A 22,123-nucleotide genomic window follows, 5' to 3' on the forward strand; every position below is an offset into this window, starting at 1 on the left:
TCAGTGACATGCTCAACCTTTCCCTCAGTTCCAACATGGCGTATGCTGATTGAAGGGCATCTGGGGGAGAAATCGGTTGTTAGACAAGGGAACCCTGGTGAGAACTCCAAGGTTATTGACGATAATAGGGGGCCGATTTTCAGCTCTGGGCCTTGTGCATGATGGCTTGCAGGCTTAAACCGTATCAACGTTCGACACCTCCCACCTTTTGCCGAGCTGGTCTGGCCATCTGCCCAATTCGACGAGTGGATCAACAGATCGCTCAGTAGGGCATTTTTCGAGATCCAAACTGCCCCCTACTTCTGGATAATGGATTATGCACGCCTTCACGCCTTTTTTATATTTTCATTCAGGCTCTCGCCACAATGTGCAGTTGAACGCACGCAGCGGCAGATCACGCTCAGACCCCACCCCCAGCCATGGTGGCTTGGGCCAGTGGATTCTGAGTTTGACAGAGGAGCGCCTGATGCCTTCAATCCGCCACTGCAGAGCTGACCGATGAGCTGAACGGATGGGCCAAAGAAGGGATTTTGCAATCAGGTCTCAGTTCCTGCCTTGGCCACCATGATTTTCGTGGCGCTCCACATCTTGCGCAGCCGCCAAATTGAGGCGGACGGACTGCGTCCTCAGCCTTCTCACTCAACATACACTTCTATCCCCAAGGCACGACACCTTATGCTAGCTACTCAGTTGTCTGGTTCTTCAACCCTCTATTGCTGCTGGTAAAGCTTTCTTTTTTATATACATATGTCGATCGCCTTACCATAGGCTAATCCACGATGGCCATCTTTCGGCTATGGTTCGGACTTACCGTCCTCGCGGTATTGATCAATATACAAGTCTCTCATTCACAAAAAGATCCTTTGAACGACTTCTGCCGCCGTTTCGGACACCAAACCGCTATTGTAGATCAGAAGCTTTATATCGACGGAGGTCTCCTTAACTGGAATCCGATACCGCAAAACTCCCTCAATTATACAAGTAAGATACCTTTCGGGGATTTTCCACAAGACTTCTAACATGTCGACCAGACACCTGGCTTCTCTATAACGATTTCAATGTCGACAATAATGGGATGCCACAAGAGTATGATAATCTCACGAAAGGCTCAAACGTTCCATCTGTTCAGGGCGGAGTACTTTGGGCGGATCCTGTCAACAAGCTCTTCTACCTCTACGGTGGCGAATACTATCAGACTTCACCTGATTCCTTTACGCTTTGGACTTACGATATCCTCTATAATACCTGGAATGCGTCCTCTTCAAACAATGTACAGATACAGCGGGCTTCATTTGGGGCAGGTGCAGCGGATGAGGCCAATGCAATCGGATACTACTACGGAGGATATCTCAGCAATGCTTCAGTCCCGGCATGGGGAGGCGTCTCAATGCCAACCGCCAATCTAGTTATTTACGACATGATTAAGAATTCATGGACCAACAACACTGGCCCGGACTCAATTCCTCGCGCAGAAGGTGTCATGATCTACCTACCTGTTTCAGATGGTGGAATGCTTGTGTACTTTGGAGGTCTCCAATTTCCCTATGGACCAGGCAATTATACGGCCACTGGAGTAAGTTACCTATGCTCGGTTTAGATATACCCTAGTTGACTGTCGCAGGTTCCAATGAGTGTTAGTCTCGCCTGTCTTGGATTTCTCAAGGCACAACTGATTGTCGTAGGAAATCCACCTCTACGATATAGCCAACGCAAAATGGTACACACAGACGGCCACTGGGAACGTCCCTGACATGCGAAGAAGATTCTGCGCTGGCGCCGCCTGGGCTAAGGATCGATCATCTTATAATATGAAAGTATCACCGGACATGACAAAACAAACGTACTAACAAATCGCAGATATCTTTATGGTGGTGCCAGCATGCCTCCAAACACTGTCGGCTTTGATGATGTTTATATATTGTCTCTCCCATCATTCACCTGGATTAAATGGTATCCAACAACGTCTGGAACAGCTTATCCCCATCATTCGCTTACATGTAATGTCGTCAACGGAGCACAAATGATTGTTATGGGTGGGACGTTTCCAAACTCAACTGATTGTGATGCTCCAACTGTTTATGGGCTGCACAATCTCAACTTAGGTAAACAGAATGCCCAAGGAGCGATGTGGTATCAATTCTTGCCCAACGTCACGAGTTATAACGTCCCGTCTGAGATCATCGCCACAATCGGTGGACAGTAAGTTTCGTCTCGAGCCCTCCTATTGGCTGCGCTGATCCACTCGTAGAGCGTCTGGTGGAGCAACTGTTCTAGCTCCTGCAACGTGGGGAGATCGTGACCTCCCTACATATTTTACTCGCGCTTACACAGCACCATCACGAACCGCGACGCGCTTTATTCCAGCAACTACTATTTCAGCAACTACAACAGCTTCGCAATCTTCCTCTGCATCCGCCACCCACACATCAAAGCCATTCCCTACTGGTGCTGTAGCTGGTGGCGCTGTTGGCGGCGCTGTTGTCCTCATCTGTGTGGGTGCTCTTATATTTTTCTGTTGTCGACGACGCAACAAGAAACAGGCGGCACCAGCAGAACCGGCGGCACCAGCAGAACCGGCGACACCAGTAGGAGTTAAACCCTATACAATCTACGGGAATGTCCCGACTACTCCAGTGGCAGAGCTAGCGACTACAAATGTCTTCACGCCTCAGCCAAAATATGATGCGCCATACCCGCCTCCATCCACCGCGATGTCGCCAGGGGCAGATCGGCGGAGGGGATACTCATACACAGGACAATCGCCGCAGGGATCTCCACCGCCTATGCATACCGGCTCCCCAACTCAAGGATACGACATGAACTTCTCTCATTCTCAGCCTCCACTGAGTCCCGAAATACCTCAACCATACTATTACAATCAATCTCCACCACCGCAACATCAACCACTGAATTTCTACGCTACCGATCAAGTGCAACAGGGCTACTCACCTCCACCTCAACAGGCATGGCCTGCAGACAAAGCCACTTACGTGGCTTCACAACCCTATTATCCTCCGTCGAGGACATTTCAGGAGATGCCGACAATGAGACCACCGCCTCAAGCGAACCAGCAGTACCAGGATCCGGATTTTATCTACACTGCTCCAGTCTCGAATGAGCCTATCTCTCGGGAAAGCCCCCAAGGGCGATACCAGGCTACAAGATCACACTCTGGGTCGCAATTGATGACACCTGCAAGTCCACATGCGAGAAGTCCTCATTCAGTCAGCCCACAACCAAGCGAATTCAGTACTACGGATAGTACATACGGTGGAAGAACACAATAGGAGTTAGCAATTGCATTGAAATCTTTGTCTTTCCTTCTGTAATAAATCATAATGTTTCATGTTCAATCCACGAGTCTGAGAACCTACCACATTGAATGCGTTTCAGTCATCATTTTGCCGAGTCGTGGGTTTACTAGCATGGAGTTTTACCTCCATTTGCGGTTTTTGTTTTGAAATTTCAGTTATTCGTCTTAGTTACGGGATCATGAGCGTGAGAATTTAATGACTCTTCACTTATCATACATTCCTATATGTTAACTCTTCCTATGAGCCCTCCTAACGACTTAAACTTCCAGCGAGGTGGTCCAAGACTACAATCGGGTTTAGACAGGTGAAAAGCGACCAAAGGAATGGGGATATTAAAATATAAAAGATAAGTTTGAGTACCCAATGAAATGCCTTGGAATACTTTTAGAGGTCTCGATAAAGGGTTGGTGATTGCTTTATATTGTCAAAGCGCCGCCAGTAACATTGGAGGGCTGCTTGTTAGTCTTTTGACTCGGAACTAAATTAAACAAATTAAAATCTCTACAATATGTGATGGCAAAGCATAATGTAAATTTTGGAGGCGTCTTTGAGTAGAGCTTCCGCGTCGGCCCCACACGAAGGTTACGCGAGCCATATCACTATACATCTCGAGAACTACCTTATCTGAACTTATCATCAACCAGGACTACTGGGTATTGGGCACATCCTCGTGAAACGATAACACCAATTTAAACTAGCTCCGGCCGAGAACAGGACTAAGATCAACTCCACTTTCGTTGGGCAGAGAGACGCGCGTTCATCGTCGTACGCCTCCTAGCACCAGGGTGCAATATTTCTTTGCTCGCTATACAAGAATACCAAACTTTTCCGAAGCTTTCCGCCTGATCTAGTCCTTTTTCCTTCACAACATTCTAAGCAAGATTATCTCGTATCATTCTTCATAATGATTCTCCTATTACTGTTTACTCTCGTTGCATTGGCGATAGCCCACTCTCCACCTTCCTTATCCACCTCTCAGTCTCTCCGCCTCAGACAAACTCGCAATATCTGTTCCCGCAAAGTCCACTGCATCCTCGCCAAAGAGGCCACGGAAGGACCATTCTACATCCCGCACCCCCTCGTCCGCACAAACATCACCGAAGACCGTCCGGGCATCCCTCTATCCCTTGAAATCACAGTCCTAAACGCCAAAAACTGCTCTACCGTCCCCAATGTCTTTGCTGATATCTGGCACGCCGATGCAATGGGCGAGTACTCCGGCTGGTCCACTAGCTCGCTCCTCTCTTCCACCTCCCATCTGACCGCCCGCGGCACCCCGATCGAGTCCTCGCACTGGCTGCGCGGCGTGCAAGCCACCGATGACTCTGGCGTCGCAAGATTCAACACCGTATGGCCGGGATGGTATCGGGGGCGCGCAACGCACATCCACCTCCGCATCCACAGCGGCAACGTCGCGCTGTCACACGGTGTGTTCCTTGGCGGCGGAAAGGTTGCGCATACGGGACAGCTTTTCTTCGCGGATGAGTTGGTGACCGAGGTAAGTAAGACGCGTGAGCCATATATGAGCAGGAGGAAGACGCTGCTCCCGGAGATGAATGGCGATGATGGGATTTACGTGGGTAGTAATGGTGGAGACCAAATTGTGGATGTGCAAATGGATGGGGATGTCTTTCATGGGAGTGTTACCGTGGGTATTGATCCTGAGTCGAACTACCATGAGCGTCCGATGCGGCCGCCACAATTTGGCCGACCTGGGCGATCACCGTGGAGAGACGTCTTGGCCGCTATTGGTGGTGCTCTCGTTGTCGTTGTTATTTGTGGCCTTGGGAAATGGTTTTTGAGATGGCGGCAGGCGAGGAGCGGGTATAGCGCGGTGCGACTGAGTGGGGATGATGATGGTAATATTCAACAATCTGAGCGGCGTGGAGCAAATGGCACGAATTATGGTTCGATCTGATTGATTTTAGGGCACTTTCGTTAGTAAGTCCGATATTATAACCCCTTTCTTAAGGAGATTTGAGCAGGCGGAAAGGACGGCGCTGTATAGCCATAGGATTAACTCGCCTGGGATCTTCAGTTAAAATGGTCTCGTAGGATATAAGCTGGTTTCTCAGTTGAAGGTCATGCTCTTATTTAAGCCATTTTTGTGAGTCATGGGCTGGATTAAACTTGACATAAAGTTCACATCTGAGATTTCTCTCTAAAGCTGTAATGGGAGGATAGATGCAAGCAAATTAGTTGTATTCAATTTCTTGCGGCACAAATGTAAATAATGCCTTTCTGATTCAGAGTTATTTTGGTAGAAGAACAGAGTGATGTCAATGATGACGGTAAAGCAGGTAAAGATTTCGGGAACGAAGCAAATGGTCGTAGATTATTTGAGATTGCTTTTCGGTATGGGATTGAGCAATGTCGGATAAGGGTAAATCATGACGGGATTAAGGGTTCATTATAGAGTTAAAGTTGTCAGGGATGCTGGATGGTTGGTGTCAAAAGATGTTAGATGTTCGTGTCAGTTTAGCTTTCCTATATTAGGTATAGATCAGGGGTGTCTTGGCAGTTGATTTCGACTGTATATATAGAGTCAAGAGCCTCCCTCTATAGGACACAGTTCTCATTCTCGATCTTGATATTTTACAAAAGAGTACGATAATCTCCCGCTACAATGAAGATTCAAATAGAAGTGCTCTCGAGTAGATATCACCATAACACCGTGCTTCACGAACTCGTGTGTCGATTGATCTATGAAGAAAAGAGACTGTATATACATGAGGCAAGTGCAGGCAACAAAAAAAGGGGGGGGTGAGTAATAAGGTGGTAGGCAACAGGGCGGTATGCAACTCCGATTTTGGTCCACACCTTCCTGTTCAATCCTTTCCAAGTTTCAAATCAGAATATCATAAGATACTCGTACTCTACATCACAGTAGTAGAAGCGCGAAGAATCCCGCGAACGCACCAACAACGCCAGAGCTATAATCGGGTTGCCTAGGTGCAGAGGCTCCAGTGGAGCTAGCAGATGCTGGGGCGCCAGCCGTCTTAGATGCGACGATGCCACCCATCGCCGAAGGTTGGGCTATACTGGAGTTGGTGTTCTTAGCAGCTGCTGCGAAGGCGTCAAGAGTATTTGGGCCGGATGACCTAAATGGTGATTAGAATGTTTGATCCTGAAGAGCTAACCTAAAAATAAAAGAATGACATGGAGGCCTACGGAGGGTTTATCACGCCAACCATGCCGAGAGCGCAGTGGTCCCCAGGAATATTCTGAGCGCAGTAGAACCAGATTGGATCGGTATCTGTGATGTTGATAGTGAAAGTCTGAGGCTGTACGTCAAGTTAGAGCACTGTTTGTAGAACCGTGTAGTGATATATCTTACACTAGGTGAGTTTTGAGTGACCATGAAACCACTGAAGAACGATGTAGAGTTCAGTGGTTGGCAGGGATTTTCGAAGGAGGATTGAGTGACAGTGTGGTTTGGTGGGAAGAACTGGAATTCAACCTGCTGGCCAATAGAGGCAACGGTGGTGTTGGGCGTAAAGATGAAGCCACCTTGACCGACAGAAACAGTGTGAATGTTGGGGTTGGCAGAGGTAGTTGCGCTGGGAGCAGCAGAAGCAGAGGAACTATCGGCTGGAGCGCCATACTGGCCAAGTACAAGAGGCAAGGCTCCCAGAGCAAGCAAACTGGCGAATTTAAGCATATCTGAGAAGTCACAGTTTCAGTGTCTTTTGTTCGCGGGATTAGAACCAAAGTAAAGTTAAGTATGCTGGATTGAAACCTGAGAGCTGGTCTGATATTTTATACTAGCAACGGCTGGAGAAGAGCCACAAGGAAAACTCCGCCTTGCGATTACCAAACCTTTCGAAAAACCGTTGGAAAGATGCGCACAACGAGAGGGACGTGCAACGAATAATTTGATGCGTGTACACCACCCTGGCGCATCCGGTTGAAAGTGTGTGTTGATCACGCTAATCAAAATGCGTAGATTTATACCTTAAAAAGGTAAAAGTACGTTAAAATGGCTGTGCGTATTACTTCAAAAGGCATAAACTCTGCCGTTTGATCACCAAGATCAACACGTGCTTTCAACCGGATGCGCCAGGATGGTGTACAACACAGTGCATATTTAGGGCGATTGCAAGAGACAGGGTTACGATTGGTAACGGGCTGGAAGTTGAAGCCTTGCGGCACGATGTTTGATGTGCTCGTATTGCCTTTTCCATACCTCAGCATGCACGTTGACTGCAGCATAGCCACCACCAAACCCCGCAGCTGACCAAAGGGCTAAAGAGTCAAGATTATGGCTCAAAACCGTGTATTATTTCGGACCGGATGGGTCTTAGTCTCTCAATTGGTCTTAAGCTTTGTGCTCAGATTTCCCTTCCCCAGAATCTTGTTTTATGTCGATGTTGTAAGATATTTGTTTGTGAAGATGACATGGCTGACAGCCGTGTGATCATAGTGACACCCAATGATAAGCGAGAGATGAGATAGCGACGGATACAGTAAGTATTCCTCCTTGCGGTAAGATTTCCGAATGAAGATAACAATAATGGACCATGAATAGAAAGGTCAGAACAAGGTCAGAATAAGGTTGCATATTGAACCTGGCACAGCTTTGGACTCCATGTCGCTCGGAACTCCGTAGCCTTGCACATAGCCACCCCATACAATTAAAAAGGGGTTCCTGGTGTCCTGATAACAGCTGGTGCGTCATTCCGTGGTATGCTGGAACGAATCTCCGGCTTCCGGAAGCCGCAAGTGTTTATTGTCTTGTTCTTGTAATAGATTGTGTCATAAGGGCGATGAAAGTGATATTACTGTAGGCTCCTGATATCGATATAAAACTACTGGCCAGATAGTGACTGATTAGATTGACAAAGGAGCCCCTGTGGCAGAGAATAGGGAAATACTATGTTTCGTTTTTCTACTTGCCTGTGAATTTGCAAGTCTCGAGTGGAATTTATATGAAGTCAGCAACATGCTCCAACGATGCCTACAATTTTACTTGCAATTGAGTCATTGCGGGACCTTTGAAACATGTTCCTCGTAGTGAAAATATGCGACGTGACTAGCAACCGCGAACGATACCGGAGCGCAACTGGGAGCAGCAGACTATGCATCGAGAAAACCTCCACAATCAATTACCAATGTTGGAGGCTCTAGGTATGAAAGGTGTGTATATGTTTATGCACATTTCGATGCCCCTTTAAGTTGCTACGCGTAAAATGGAAGCGTGTGGTTGGGGACAGACCTCAAATGCCAAGAAGCTAGATGCTTATATAATTTTGGGTTTTGAGATTCCCCGTTTAGCGACCACGTATCCACTGCAAGGCATTCAGCTAACTGTTCCTTTCTCTTTCTATTCTTCTCTTCTATTCATACGCCCCTTCCTGCAATCTTTCACTCCCTTGGTCTCTTTTGTACTAATATAGAGCCATTCAGCCGCAACCATGAGTGGCCGTAAGTCTCATTTCCCCTTGCGCCTCGAGCCTCCGCAATACCCCATTCTTGAAAACAATCACTCTCAATACAACGTGACTGACTTCTCAATTGCAATATAGTACGCTTCCTCGACCTCGTAAAACCGTTCGTACCTCTCGTCCCCGAGATCCAGCTTCCAGAGACCAAAGTCCCGTTCAACAACCGGGTAATATGGACGGGCCTCACTCTCCTGGTTTTCTTGGTCATGAGCCAAATGCCTCTTTACGGAATTGTGTCATCAGATACTTCAGATCCACTATACTGGCTGCGAATGATGATGGCAAGTAACCGTGGAACTTTGATGGAGCTGGGAATAACACCCATTATCTCCTCGGGCATGGTTTTCCAACTTTTGGCTGGTACCCATCTGATTGATGTCAACTTGGATCTAAAGACGGATCGCGAACTATACCAGACGGCACAGAAGCTTCTTGCCATCATCTTGTCCTTTGGTCAAGCGGTCGTGTATGTCCTTTCTGGCCTTTACGGCCAGCCTTCCGACCTCGGCGCTGGAATCTGCGTTCTCCTCGTAGTCCAGCTCATCATCGCTGGTCTCATTGTCATCCTTCTCGATGAACTGCTCCAGAAAGGCTATGGTCTTGGAAGCGGTATTTCTCTCTTCATTGCGACCAATATTTGCGAGTCGATTGTATGGAAGGCTTTCTCTCCAACCACTATCAACACTGGACGTGGCCCTGAATTCGAAGGCGCCATTATCGCCCTTATCCACCTCCTTTTCACATGGCCAAACAAGACCATCGCTCTCCGCGAGGCTTTCTACCGACAAAACCTACCCAACGTCATGAACCTGCTAGCGACCGTCATCGTTTTCGGCGCCGTTATCTATCTCCAGGGCTTCCGCGTTGAAATCCCCGTCAAATCTTCGCGCCAGCGTGGTGTCCGCGGCTCTTACCCCGTCCGCCTGTTCTACACCTCCAACATGCCCATCATGCTGCAATCTGCGCTCTCCTCTAACATCTTCATCGTCAGCCAAATGCTGTACTCTCGTTTCTCTGAGAACCTGCTCGTCCGCCTCCTCGGTGTCTGGGAACCCCGCGAGGGATCTGCTCAGCTCTATGCCGCCTCTGGTATCGCATACTACATGTCAGTAAACTCCTACCCACACCACATTATGTACTAACAAGATCGTTTTCTCAGGTCTCCTCCCCTCAGCATCACCGAGGCCCTCTCTGACCCCCTTAAGACCGCCATCTTTATTGTCTACATGCTCGTCGCCTGCGCCGTCTTCTCCAAGACCTGGATCGAGGTTTCCGGCTCCTCCCCCCGTGACGTCGCCAAACAGCTCAAGGAACAAGGACTCGTCATGGCTGGCCACCGCGAGGAATCTATGTACAAGGAACTCAAGCGCGTCATCCCCACGGCCGCGGCCTTCGGGGGTGCTTGCATCGGTGCTTTGTCGGTTGGAAGCGACTTGATGGGTGCTCTGGGCAGCGGCACCGGTATCCTTATGGCCGTCACTATTATTTATGGCTACTTCGAGATTGCCGCCAAGGAAGGTGATATGGGTGGCTTGAAAGGTATGGTGATGGGATAGGTGACGGCACGGGCATCAGGGAGGGGATGGATTGCAGGTTGAAAAGGAGGTCACGTGCGGAGTTTCTGTATAATATGTTGTGCATAAAAAATCAAGGCGGTATTGTGTGAGTAATCATGAGTACGCCACGGTGAATATGCAACTTGGTTGGACAGGGCAATAGTTTGATAAGGGAAAATGGTTGGGTGTCTAGAAAAAAGCTTTCTAAGTAAGCGCGGTATAGAAGCCTTTATTACTATCTCATGCGCCGTTGTGGCGTGTACTTTACTATGGCATCTCAGTCATGTTCTGACGCATGGCTTCAGATGCCTAAGCAGATTGTACGAGTTCTATGCTATGTTATGTTTTGAAGTACATTTTATTAAAACCTCCACCACTGCTGGCTCCAATTATTACTCGCAAATACTCGGAGGGGATGCTTACAAGTCTGAGACTGGTAAGTAGGGCATATGTAACCGTCAAGGATATCTAGTCCCTAAAGGAGGAAGACTCCGACCAAAGCAGCAAAACCTCTCAGAACCAAACTGCAATGGCAAAATAGCACTTCTATTCCTCCTCGCACACCCTTCTCCCTCAACTCCAATGCGAAAAAGCCTTAGCCCGCTAGATTTGACAGAATGCCATCCTCACCCAACGCCCAGAAAATGCTCACACATTCATAAACACCATTTCCATGCTCAACCCCCTTCCGTCTTCCCGGCGTTCACACGCTTATCCACCCCTCCCCAAAATCTCCTCCCGCTCCAACACCTCTTCGGTAAACTTAATCAAAAACACCGTCTTGCCCGGCCACATCCCCCCCTTGGCCTCGCCGGCCCCATCCTCGCCCACAGTATGCGCACTCACGCCCATAGTCGCGAACCCCGCGCCATCACACACGCCCTCGATGATACCCGCGACGTACGCCGCGCAGTTGAGCTGGCTCATCTCGCGCGGCAGGCTGATGTACGTGTTGACGAGCGGTTCGTTGTCGTAGAGCATGTACTGGGCGGCGTCGTTCTCGGAGCGCTCGAGGGCGTCGGCGGGGCGGCCGAACAGGTGGCGCCACAGCGTCTGGGCGATGAACTGCAGGAGGGGCAGGATGCGCGTCGGGCGCAGCGAGACGGCGGAGCCGGGCGGCTGCCGTGCTAGCAGCAGGTCGAGGAGCTTGAGGCCGAGCGGGTAGCCCTGCGTGTTTAGCCTAGGGGTTCGCGTGGTGCGTTAGCGGTTGCGTTGGTTCCGTGCTTGGTCTGGGTCTGGGTCTGGGTCTGAATCTGAATCTGAATCTGAATCCCAACTCATAGCTTCCTGAGTCTGGATCCCTGATTCCCAATCCCTCTATCCTCTAGCCCAATCCTTCCCCTAACTTGCCCTCTCCTGGAAATTCGAGAGCATGGAAACACGCGCCGAAAACCCACCTTTTCTCCAGATCCGCAATCCCCGTGACGCGCCTCTGCGCATACCCGATCATCTCGACGAACAGGAACGCAAACGCTGCCCGGCTCAGCTCCGCATTCTTGCTCCGGCTCAGGTTGCGGTCGTAGATGGTCTTGCGGTTCGACGGGTACCGCAGCCCGGGCGTCTGGCCCGGCGCCCGCTGCTGCACTGCCTGCTGCGATTGCTGCTGCTGCTGTTGCTGGGCGGGGAGAGGCGTGGAGGAGGTGGTGGAGATGAGGCCGGGGCCTGGTTTGAGGGTGCTCATTATGCGGTCAGGAGGTGGGAGGTGGGAGGTGGGATGAAGAATGCGAGGTGTGGGTTGGGGAGGCAGAGATGCTGTGGTGGGTTTGATATTCGAGCTGTGCGGGGTCTAGAGACCAGTCGGCGTAGCTGTGGGCATAGACTTCCTCCGCTGTGGGCATAGGCTTCCTCCGCTGTGGGCCATAACATTAAGAAACACTTCTCGAATCACGACGTAAAAATGGTGAGCTTATGTGGACGGTCCAAACACACTATCAACTCTCTGCTCCACTTCCGCAGTATTAATATTATACAATCGAAGCCCTCCGCTTCCTCTCCTTGAATATACCTTCGCACTATCAGACTGACTCCGCTCATCCTCGCCGCCTGGGTATGTGGCTCCACTCGCCTCCGTAGGAAAAAGAAGAGCCTCCTCGTCACACGGGGAATAGAAGGAATAAAAAAGCCGTGTGCGCCGTTATCCAGGCGACGTCGAAAAGCGGCGACAAAAGAAATAATCAAGCTGTTTTTGGTCCCCGGCCGCCCCCCAAAAAACCGCGCTTCCCTAATACCCATCGAAAAGGATCCTATCGACTCTCTATCCAACAAAAGAGAAATGCCCAACGTCGTACGGTCGTCCTAGTAGGGGGAACTGCGTGATATTTAAAAAGTATAAGGAAATTGTTGCAAAAGCTTCTGGGTATGTTGCGGAAGTCCAAGGTAGAAAAGGCGCTGCCAATTATATGGCGTAGAGAGTGCTGTACTGTGGAATTAAAAAGGGGTTTCTTCGGTTATTGCCCATACGCCATCCAGGCATCGTGGGCTTCTCTTAGAACTGTAGAATGTTAGAGAGCGTATAGAATTTGCAGGAGATCCTAAACTTACCTTGGAGAACTTGTGTTTGCGCGATGTAAGTTTCGCAAGCACACTGCAGGGTTCGACCATCCAGGAAATCCAAGATTACGCCTTTTACCATGTTAACTGTGTGAGCTCAGATGATTAAAGATACTACTTACTATTTGGAAGTTCCTGTCGGTCTTGATCTGGAGCGTATGGTGTGCGGAACTCGCTGAGATGATATCGCTTTGTAATGCCTCGCGGATGCTATATTACTGTTAGATTGGAGATTAAATAAGGAGTATTGTGGTACAAACTTCATTTGCTTTTGACAGTGTCAAAACGATATTCCCCATTCCATCAATCTCGACCCATCTTCGTTTCCAGAGCTAGTCATTGTTACTAACTGAGAGCATACATCAGATGCTACGCAACTTACCAGGGTATCGGGGAATTGAACATTAAGATCTCCTACTTGTACCGCAGGTGGAGGTTCTCGAAATGATGACAAGCCAGCCTCGTAGTCCTCTTCCTTAACTGTGGGGCTGATAGATTGAGACATGCCTTTACGAGATGCCGCTGATATCGATGACGACATCCTCTTGAAAAGTCGGCTAGTTCTCGAATCTTTCTTATCCTTCTTGTCTTCCCTCTTGTCATCATTGCTTTCAAGACTGTTCACCGATCGACTCCGGATGGACATGGATGCGGGTGGGGACTTGGCTTCACTCATACGTCGTCCTAGTGATCTCCAACTGGTTTCCGAAGAAGATCTTGGGAGACCAGAGTTGGTATCTCTCGAGGGAGGGGATGAAGGAGGAACTGGTGATGTCGGCTCTGCTCGCGATAGGTTGACTTTCGAGCTCGATAAAGACACGGGGGCTCTCTGATGGTCGATGATAATCGGACTTTGATGAAGTTCAAGAGGAGAGTTTCCCGTCGGCATTGTCAAATTCGGCTTCTGTGTTCGTGGATCCCGTACAATACGAGCAGTAACTTGGACTGATTCTGGCTTGTCATGCTGCTGTTGGACGTTGTACACTGCGTGTATGCTGTCCTGAGGTGGCGGAACAGCCTGCCTTTCAGGTGAGGGCCCAGTCATTGATGTAAAAGAGGTTCTGCTAAAACGCTTTACATGCTTCGGTTTGGGCGAAGGTCCGGAAGGCGGTGCCCGAAACGATGATTTGCGTTGTGCGACAATTGAATTAGATGACTCGGGACTTGGGCTGGGGTTTAATGATGCCGAAGACTCCCGATTGGAGTTCTCAGCAAGAGCTTTAATTCTTTGAGAGATGCCTGATGAGACGTTGATCTTCTTTGCTATTACCATATTTTCCTGATTTGGCTTGGCGAACCATGATCCAGAGGATGTACGGTCACCCGCACTCTGTTCCGGCGAAAGTTGACCAGAAGGGAATTGATTTGCAGACGATCTTTCCGGAATATTGACAACGGAAGTTGAGGATTTCCGGGCAAAAAATGATGGAGTGATAGGAGACTTAGAGACAGAGACAGGCTTGGCTTGTTCGAATTTGGCGCTTTGGAGCTCTTCCATGAAGGAGTCGTCTGATAAATACTCAGTATCTGAGTTCTCAGCGCTGAGATCAATTCGAATTGGCTCCACGAGTGCACGTCGCTTCTCTCGGACTTCGATGGTACTCTTCCGTTTAAGCGGTGATAGCGTTGTAGCCTCCGCTTCCGCATCCACATTCTTGTCCTCATCCTGCGCAGGAGAGGCTTCATGTTCCACCTTCTCTTCGGCCTCTTCCGAAGGCAGTACCGGAGGAGCATTAACTTCGATTGATGGGATAGGCGAGGCATCCTCAGGAACGACGGTCGGAGAGCTTTCGATAGACTCTTTCTCTAAAGTTTCCTGGCTATCTGGCTCCGCGGTGGAATCTTCCTTCGTGATGATCTCAGAGTCTTGGAAAACCATGGGTTTCACCTTTAAAATAGAATCTGAAGGATCCTCTTCCTCTGATATAGATGACGGCCTTGTTGAGGAAGAATCCGAAGATTCTTGTGTTTGGGCGGAAGTCGGTGATGAAGCAGATGCAGAAGACTGTTGATCCTCGGCTTTTCGTTGTCCGTTAAGTACGATTTCTACTCCAGAATCTGCCATTGAGTGGTCCGTCAATGGCAATGGGAAGTTCTCTACGCTGGCAGCATTGACAGTGGAAAGTGGCTCCTCCATTTTGGGTCCCTCGGCTGGCGGTGGATCAACAATTGGTTCCTTTTCAACAGGCGGATCGGGCTCCACTACTACCACGGGAGGGACTTCATCTTTGGCCTTATTCGCCTCTTCTATCTTGCGAGCATTCATCTGTTTCTTCCGTAGCTCTATAGCTTTCATTAACCTCTGTTTTTCGGGAGTCATTCCGGACGAGCGGTAGGCTGTTGCGGGTAAAGATCTGATGCTGGCAGGGCTAGAAGTAGGTCGCATCGGTGTTATTAGAGATAGTTCTGGAATATTAGGTATAGGTGGAGGTGGCGGGAAGGCGATGCTTGGGACGACACTTGAATCTCTGGACTTTGGACGTTTTTGATCTGTTTTCCTTGGCGCAATGCGTAGACCTGCTGGAAGTGTCGACACTGGTCTAGCTTCAGCTCGAGAACCGGTGCCTGAAGTATGTGGTCGTTTGCTGCCCTCCATAGAAGGTCGTGGCCGTGGCCCCAGCTTAACTTTTGGCTTGTAGTCATAGTAGATGGAGCTATACAGATCAGAAGCGCTTGGCCTTGCGGTTTGTGATGAAAGCCGGGGCTCCTCGCCGTTCTGCAGGAGAAATTCGTAGTTTTTCAGAGTGGCCATATAACCTGCATTTATCGGCTCGCTTTTACCGGCGTTTGATGATTCCAAGACAGCTTCCGCAGTAACCTGAGACACCGAAGTCTTTGCTCGTGGTGTGGTTGGCTGATTATCAAGCGAGGTCCGCACCGGTGATGGAACGTCTGATTTTGCTGGAGTCTTTACTTCAGGGCTGGAAGGTTCCAAGATCGTTGGTATTGTGGAAGTAGCAGTCGCTGGCCGAGCTATGGAAGAGGTGTCATCTGCACTGGCCTGCCCTTCCTCAGCATCTTCGGTTATTTCATCCAACTTCCGCCTTCGGGAAGAGCCGCTGGATGAGCAGCTCGATGGAGCAGCGGTGTGGAGAGAACATGCTGCGGTGAGCGCGGTATCATTGAGCTCCTCAGCAGCGCTTATAGGGAAGATTGTATCATGTGGGGAGAATTTCTCAGTAACGGCTTGGAAGTGCACAGCTACCCGGGCTACGACTGGAAGTTAGCTCTAATTCCTCCGAAAAAGCTTTATCAAGACGTGCCTTGGAGTAATCGCGATGTTCCATCCGGTATGTACTTTATCAGAACCTTGCGCCGTCGATATAGCAGGAAACCGTAGAGGGGTGACTTTTCGGAATATTGCGCAACCGCTCCTCGGGCTTCGGCAAGACCACCGGCACCACGTGTGAGGATATCCGTGGCATCTCTCGAGGTGTATTTGAGCAGGAACCTGCAATGGAAGAGTTAGTGGGCGGAGCCTTGCAGGTGTACGAGCGCAAGGCAAAGGCAGGAACTCACCAGCCTCCAGCTTCGGCTAATGCAGACTGGTATGCTTCGGAAACTTTTACGGAATCGAGGCCATTCAACGACATTGTGATATCTGCACCCAAGAAGCTCTTGAGGTAATGTTATCTGGTGGTCAGGCGTCGTGGTAGCAGCTGAAGAGAGTAATCTGCGGGCCGAGCCCTGTGTCAGGGGGGTTCTCAGACGCCTCGTTGGCGAGGGTCAGATGAGGGTTGCGCGGACCATTGAGGCCTTAGGGAAGCAACAATAGACAGGCGGACCATGTAATCGCAGTGCACTAGGCACTTGGAGTTGGCAAGTGTTTGGTGGAGGAATGATTGCAAAAAATCTTGTCGGCAAAGATGGGTACAGAGGCAGCTGTTGCGGGTTTCAGCTGGGGACGAAGTAATCGGCAGTCTTAGCGCCCCGAAGTACCACCACACCTTGCGAAGATGGCGTCGTCGATCCAGCCAGCCCAGCGTCTATGAGATTAAATTCCCGGACAAAGCGAGGGCGACGGTTTGGCCCGGCAAAAGCTGTTTGATGGGCGATAATTTGAGATTGCCGTCAGTCGACCAAGGAGAATAATGTGGGCACCTCAATTGGCAGACGCAACAGTTGACTGGCTTGCAGCATGCCGTCCATGGATTTGTTCAAGCAGTCTTACGCGAAGCGCGTCAGAAGTACTTATGATACTACACCCGGACGCCCATCTCGCAGACGGAGAAGAGCTAAAGCTTACTGACATCTATATAACCTGCACTATTGCCTGGGCTGTGTGAGGACCTCGCCACACCCGCAAACGTCTACGCCGCAAAGCGCTCATCTAGCCTTTCGTTAAGGATGTGTGCCGCTGTGGTATTGCTTGCGCACCATCAAACATACAAGCACAGTATGCGCTTTATATTCCGAGCTAAGCCAAAACCTTGGATCTCATGATGGCGGGTATGGAAAATAAAAATCCATCAGGTTGGGCATCAGTAGTCGATCTGAAGTCACGATGGGAGGGATTATCTATGCATGAACGATTTCGATGTGGAGGTGCATCTCTGGTGGGGCCAGATCAATTTCCCCTTCTCTCTAAAATACGCGACCAGGTGCAGAAAGAAAGGCAGGGCTAGGAAAAGGTCGGGGGATTTGTCTCAGAAGATTCTGGCGACACGGTGCAACGCACGGACCGCGGGATTTCTCCCTAGGGGTCTAAGCAATACAGCACGTGAAGCTAATTAATATCTAACCTCTATTCACTATCTCTTAGGGCCTACAATGGGTTGGGTAGGTATTGTTAATACTACCTTGCTCCCTACCCATCACGGAGTAGGTATATAAAAACCGCATACCTATAATGATCTATCCCTTGACACGATTGGGTCCTCGGAGTGGGTAGTCCGGTGCGAACGTCAGAATCAAAATAACGCGATTACACCACTACTATGCCTTCCAATCGTACCAGAATCGATATAGACCTTGTTCAGCCTACTTAGTATAACGTTAGGCCGAATTAAAGTGTAAAAAAACCCCGCCTTAAGCCCTGGCCGTTGCCCAGATTCCTGAGTACGGACATGAATTCAGCTAATTTAATTGGTTGGTTCTTATCGATAACATGAGGACCCGAAGCATCGTGTTAAGGGATAAGACCTTATCCCTTATATTAGTGGTTAAGCCCACTAAGCTGTAGCCCGCACGCGATCCAATCAGAACCAGGCGGTCTAGTATTCTGCCAGTCTTTCTATCTTAACTTTTGGTGTTCCTCGCACGGAGCACCGGTTTATACACACCACCAGTACAAGGGATAGAGTTACCCATTTTAATAGTAAACGGAGTGTTAACGTAATCCACAAGCAAGTGGCCAGCACAAGCATGTGGCCACCCTGCACCTGAGCGAACCCCTCCACAATGCGGCTGTGCTGATGGCAGGGATGTGCTTCTTCAGCGCCATGTCGCTCAGCCTGCTCCTCTCTTCACTGCGACAACGATATCCTGATTTTCTAATGCCTGTACGCGCCTTTGGACATGAATCGCCGCCGCCTTCGAGCCCAAGACTACACTATAGGATGGATATGCGCCCTTCCCATCGAGCTTGCCGCTGCCCAAGAGATGCTGGATGAGGTGGATGAGAGGCCCATTCCAGATAGCCTTGATCCGATTCTCTACACGCTCGGCCGCATCAATGTCCACAATGTCGTCCTTGCCTGTCTTCCGGCGGGGAACACCGGCACCCAGTCCGCCGCTACGGTTGCGGCCCGAATGAGATCCAAGTTTACGTCAATCCGATTTGGCCTAATGGTTGGCATCGGTGGTGGAGTCCCCAGCCTCGAATTAGACATACGACTTGGGGACGTGGTAATCAGTCAGCCCTACATGCAGCATGGAGGCGTGGTGCAGTATGACTTTGGGAAGACAGAAGCAGGCGGAAATATAACACGGACAGGATGGCTTAACGCACCGCCGCCAGTGCTACTCCATGCGATTGTGGAGCAACGAGCGCTCCACTACAGAGGCCGGAGCAACCTTTCCACGTATTTAGCCACCTTCGACCGACTAGAAAACTTTAGCCGTAACACGGCGGGACCTGACGTATTATTCGAGGCGACATACGATCATGTTGGAGGAGCAACATGCGAGCAATGCAGCAATGAGATGAAAGTAAGGCGGCCTGCGCGAAAGGGCCGAGAGGTGGGGATCCATTACGGCACAATAGCATCAGGCAACCAGGTCATGAAGGACGGCATTACTAGGGACAAGAAAAGCAGGGAGCTAGGCGGAGTAATGTGCTTTGAGATGGAGGCTGCCGGTCTAATGAACGACTTCCCTTGTCTTGTTATTCGAGGGATTTGTGATTATGCGGACTCGCACAAGAACAAGAAATGGCAGCCATGTGCTGCGGCAACGGCGGCTGCATGCGCGAAAGAGATACTGTCCATTATCCCTGGCATCCCTGGAGCTACAGTAGCTAGGACGGCCACCGTGGACGAGACTGGACAAACAAAGATTGAAATGAAGTTGGACCAGCTCGTAAAGGAATTTCGACTTGGATTTAAGTCTCCCGCGCTGTTTGCGCAAAACTTGGAGAAAGAGCTTGTGGATGACAACATAACGGAGGTGGATGTCGAAGAGAATAAGGACTTCATAAACGAGTGGCTGAAAAGCACGCATGATAAGGGAGAGTTTGACGATCCGGGCCGGGTTGAGCGACGTCCTGGCAAAGTCAATGAAAATGTGACTGACGCCCAGTCTCCGCAAAATTACCAAGGCATACCTCCGAAAAGCAATTCGGCGACTCCGAAGCCACAACAGGCCTATTGTGAGGATTATGATGACAACGAAGACGACGTGTCCGACTACAGCGATGGTCCTCTCCCAAGCGCTGAGACAGAAGTGCTGGATGATCAGCCTTCTGTGCCGTCTGCTAGCCGTAACGCTCCCAGTCCCAAACGGAGACCAGACTACGTTCCTAGATATGTCCATCCATTAGCTGAAAATGAAAGGAACAGGTTGAAGAAACCCCAACACTTTTCCAGAGGCGATGCTTTTGGCGAGGACGGGGTTGCAGCTGCCGTTTCAAAAGATGAACCTTTGAGAAAGGCAAGATCAAGACGGGATTGGAGCAGGGAGCAGACCGAATTTGACGACACGAGTCCATATAGGGATTTTTTAAAGCCTTCGGGACATTCCTCGAGAAGGAGGCCTCACAGTGATCAAGAGAATACAGGAAAACCCGTTCCAGAGAGACCCAAAAGCAATCCCTCTTTCCCATCTCACCAATATCATCGTCCACAAGCGGGTCCTACGTACTACCGCGACGAGCCAGGTTACGCGGCTAACTATGATGGAAATCAGCCTCAAGGTGCTTACGACTCTTACTTTTACGAAAACGCCTATCCGAATCACCCTAGCGCTCCCCCCTCCAATACGTTTAACAGCTCTAATGGGTATTCAAGGCCGCCTCCGTCAAGGTATGGTGCTCCGCCTCCCGGTTTCGTCCCACCACCCCACCAATCTACCCCAACGAGCGGTCCTGAAATGAGAAATCCCGGTGGGACTAGAACTTTCCATTTTAGTAATGGGGGAGGCGGAGGCGGTTTCAATTTCAGCAACCCGGAATCAATATTTTCGGAGTATCTTAGAGGGGGTGGAGAAGATGTCGACTTCGGTGGCAGGCCCGTACCAGCACCAGCTCGAGTGCCAGCACCGGAGATAGCCATAGTAGAGAAACTGCTTCCAATGTCTTTGGAGGAACTCTTCTATGGTGCTACGAAAAAAATGAAGATTACACGGAAAACGTATGATCCAGCTACTGGCCGCACTTCACCGGAGGATCGCATTTTAGAAGTACCCATTAAGAAAGGGCTTAAAGCTGGCTCAAAAATCAAATTCTCGGACGTCGGTGATCAGGTTGAAGGAGGAACTCAAGACCTCCATTTCATAATCCAAGAGGCAAATGGGTCCACTCATATTTTACATACCCATCACTAACAATATTTCGATAGAAACCGCATTCTCTATTCAGACGTGATGACGATGACCTCCACCACACTGTCGATATCAATCTCCTAGAATCTCTCTGTGGTTGGGCTCGGGTCGTTTCAAGTATCGACGGAAAACAGGTCAGAGTTTCCCATCACGGCCCAACGTCTTCCAAATGGGAAGAGCGGTTCCCAGGCCTCGGCATGCCGCTATCTAAGAAGCCAGATGAGAGAGGCGATTACGTAGTTGGGGTCAACATTAAACACCCGACAAGCTTGACCGAGGCCCAAAAGGCTGTGTTGAAAGAAATATTGACATGATGTTAACGATTGGGCGAAATAAAGTATTAACGAGTACACATTATCGCATCTAGGCTCTGAGAGGAAACATTGGACATAGATATCAGAGTCACTTTGTATATAACGTCATCGTATCACTTGTCGATAATGCTACGTCGTAATACTAGCATTGCTTCGCAATTTGCCCTCCTGAACAGGATTACAAAAGATACCAACTAAGTCTCCACCGGTATCGATTACTCTAAGATAATCATAGCAATTTCTTATCCTGTTAATCTTATGCCTAGATTTACAAAGTTGCTTCAAGTCATAGCATAAAGCTAGTGCTAACGGAACGGTTGAGCTGCGTAAGCACGCTTTGAAGTGATGTGTAACGTAAGTGAAAGTAGTTTGGCATTAGATGTCACTACCTGTCGATCGGTAGTCCGTGCACCGATTGTAAGAAAAGAATGAGGACTCTGTCTTATTGCACGAGGCTCTAGAGCCTCACTATATACACTAGATAGGTGGCAAAGACTGACGTCGACACTAACGTCGATTTAAAACTGTTACCTCATAGCCACTTAATTGACATTGCTAGTAGGTAATAAAAAGGTAATAGAAATAGTATGAAGTTATAAGGTAATAAGCAACTAGAACAGGAACAGGGTAATTATTAAAATTCGACCTTGATTGACCCCCCCCCCCCGCTTTAAGCCTCTATATGTTAAAGCTATATCGCGGGTTTTGGCATACTGTTAAGTTAAATATACCCTGTATCTTCCTCCTTGTTTACCTTTGTTAATTTAGATCCTTTCCTTAATATTAACTAAATTTAATTAATAAATAAACATCCTGTGCTTCTGCCTTAGCAGAGCTTTTATTAAACCGTTTGCTATTATAGCTACGGTAGGCGTCTAGTTAATCTTAATTTAATTATTATATACTTCTTAACGTAACTAGTGGTGGTATATATTAATATATCTAAGCTTTATAAATAGCTCTGATTC

At 49.2% G+C, this 22,123-nt stretch overlaps 8 protein-coding genes across 8 annotated transcripts; 5 read left to right on the forward strand and 3 right to left on the reverse strand.

The window, feature by feature from the left end:
* Window positions 1–779: 779 nt before the first annotated feature.
* Window positions 780–2,579, forward strand: K441DRAFT_566829 (uncharacterized protein; the record flags this gene model as incomplete). The annotated part of the gene is given in 5 exon segments (XM_067643769.1): window positions 780–981; window positions 1,032–1,573; window positions 1,683–1,840; window positions 1,858–2,199; window positions 2,249–2,579. Coding segments are annotated over 5 exon segments (1,575 nt in total), but the record flags the coding sequence as incomplete, so codon positions are not given.
* A 1,465-nt stretch (window positions 2,580–4,044) lies between these two features.
* K441DRAFT_697360 (aromatic compound dioxygenase) lies at window positions 4,045–5,528 on the forward strand. Its single transcript, XM_067652968.1, has one exon. It carries the CDS (start codon window positions 4,219–4,221, stop codon window positions 5,230–5,232), a length of 1,014 nt encoding a protein of 337 aa, XP_067502699.1. The 5' UTR covers window positions 4,045–4,218; the 3' UTR covers window positions 5,233–5,528.
* A 790-nt stretch (window positions 5,529–6,318) lies between these two features.
* Window positions 6,319–6,891, reverse strand: K441DRAFT_485914 (Cupredoxin; the record flags this gene model as incomplete). Its single annotated transcript, XM_067641934.1, has 3 exons — window positions 6,319–6,415; window positions 6,486–6,598; window positions 6,652–6,891. Coding segments are annotated over 3 exons (450 nt in total), but the record flags the coding sequence as incomplete, so codon positions are not given.
* Window positions 6,892–8,728: 1,837 nt separating this feature from the next.
* Window positions 8,729–10,314, forward strand: K441DRAFT_678439 (SecY protein; the record flags this gene model as incomplete). Its single annotated transcript, XM_067651158.1, has 3 exons — window positions 8,729–8,738; window positions 8,840–9,863; window positions 9,918–10,314. 3 exons carry the CDS (start codon window positions 8,729–8,731, stop codon window positions 10,312–10,314), a joined length of 1,431 nt encoding a protein of 476 aa, XP_067502701.1.
* Window positions 10,315–11,025: 711 nt separating this feature from the next.
* K441DRAFT_613469 (trafficking protein-like protein particle complex subunit 5) lies at window positions 11,026–12,052 on the reverse strand (the record flags this gene model as incomplete). The annotated part of the gene is made up of 2 exons (XM_067645641.1): window positions 11,712–12,052; window positions 11,026–11,494 (listed from the first exon to the last, which is right to left on the reverse strand). Exons 1-2 carry the CDS (start codon window positions 11,993–11,995, stop codon window positions 11,026–11,028), a joined length of 753 nt encoding a protein of 250 aa, XP_067502702.1. The 5' UTR covers window positions 11,996–12,052.
* A 620-nt stretch (window positions 12,053–12,672) lies between these two features.
* K441DRAFT_149319 (uncharacterized protein) lies at window positions 12,673–16,706 on the reverse strand. The gene is made up of 6 exons (XM_067640179.1): window positions 16,384–16,706; window positions 16,128–16,315; window positions 13,247–16,074; window positions 13,125–13,196; window positions 12,987–13,074; window positions 12,673–12,936 (listed from the first exon to the last, which is right to left on the reverse strand). The coding sequence occupies exons 1-6, from the start codon at window positions 16,455–16,457 to the stop codon at window positions 12,800–12,802; spliced, it is 3,387 nt and encodes a 1,128-aa protein (XP_067502703.1). The 5' UTR covers window positions 16,458–16,706; the 3' UTR covers window positions 12,673–12,799.
* A 1,675-nt stretch (window positions 16,707–18,381) lies between these two features.
* K441DRAFT_410844 (purine and uridine phosphorylase) lies at window positions 18,382–19,299 on the forward strand (the record flags this gene model as incomplete). Its single annotated transcript, XM_067641512.1, has 1 exon — window positions 18,382–19,299. A coding segment is annotated over one exon (918 nt), but the record flags the coding sequence as incomplete, so codon positions are not given.
* Window positions 19,300–20,238: 939 nt separating this feature from the next.
* K441DRAFT_638786 (HSP40/DnaJ peptide-binding protein) lies at window positions 20,239–21,443 on the forward strand. The gene is made up of 2 exons (XM_067646552.1): window positions 20,239–20,805; window positions 20,859–21,443. The coding sequence occupies exons 1-2, from the start codon at window positions 20,392–20,394 to the stop codon at window positions 21,153–21,155; spliced, it is 711 nt and encodes a 236-aa protein (XP_067502705.1). The 5' UTR covers window positions 20,239–20,391; the 3' UTR covers window positions 21,156–21,443.
* Window positions 21,444–22,123: the final 680 nt, after the last annotated feature.

Source organism: Cenococcum geophilum, assembly GCF_001692895.1.
Source record: "Cenococcum geophilum 1.58 unplaced genomic scaffold K441scaffold_28, whole genome shotgun sequence".
NCBI classification, from domain to species: Eukaryota; Fungi; Ascomycota; class Dothideomycetes; order Gloniales; family Gloniaceae; genus Cenococcum; species Cenococcum geophilum.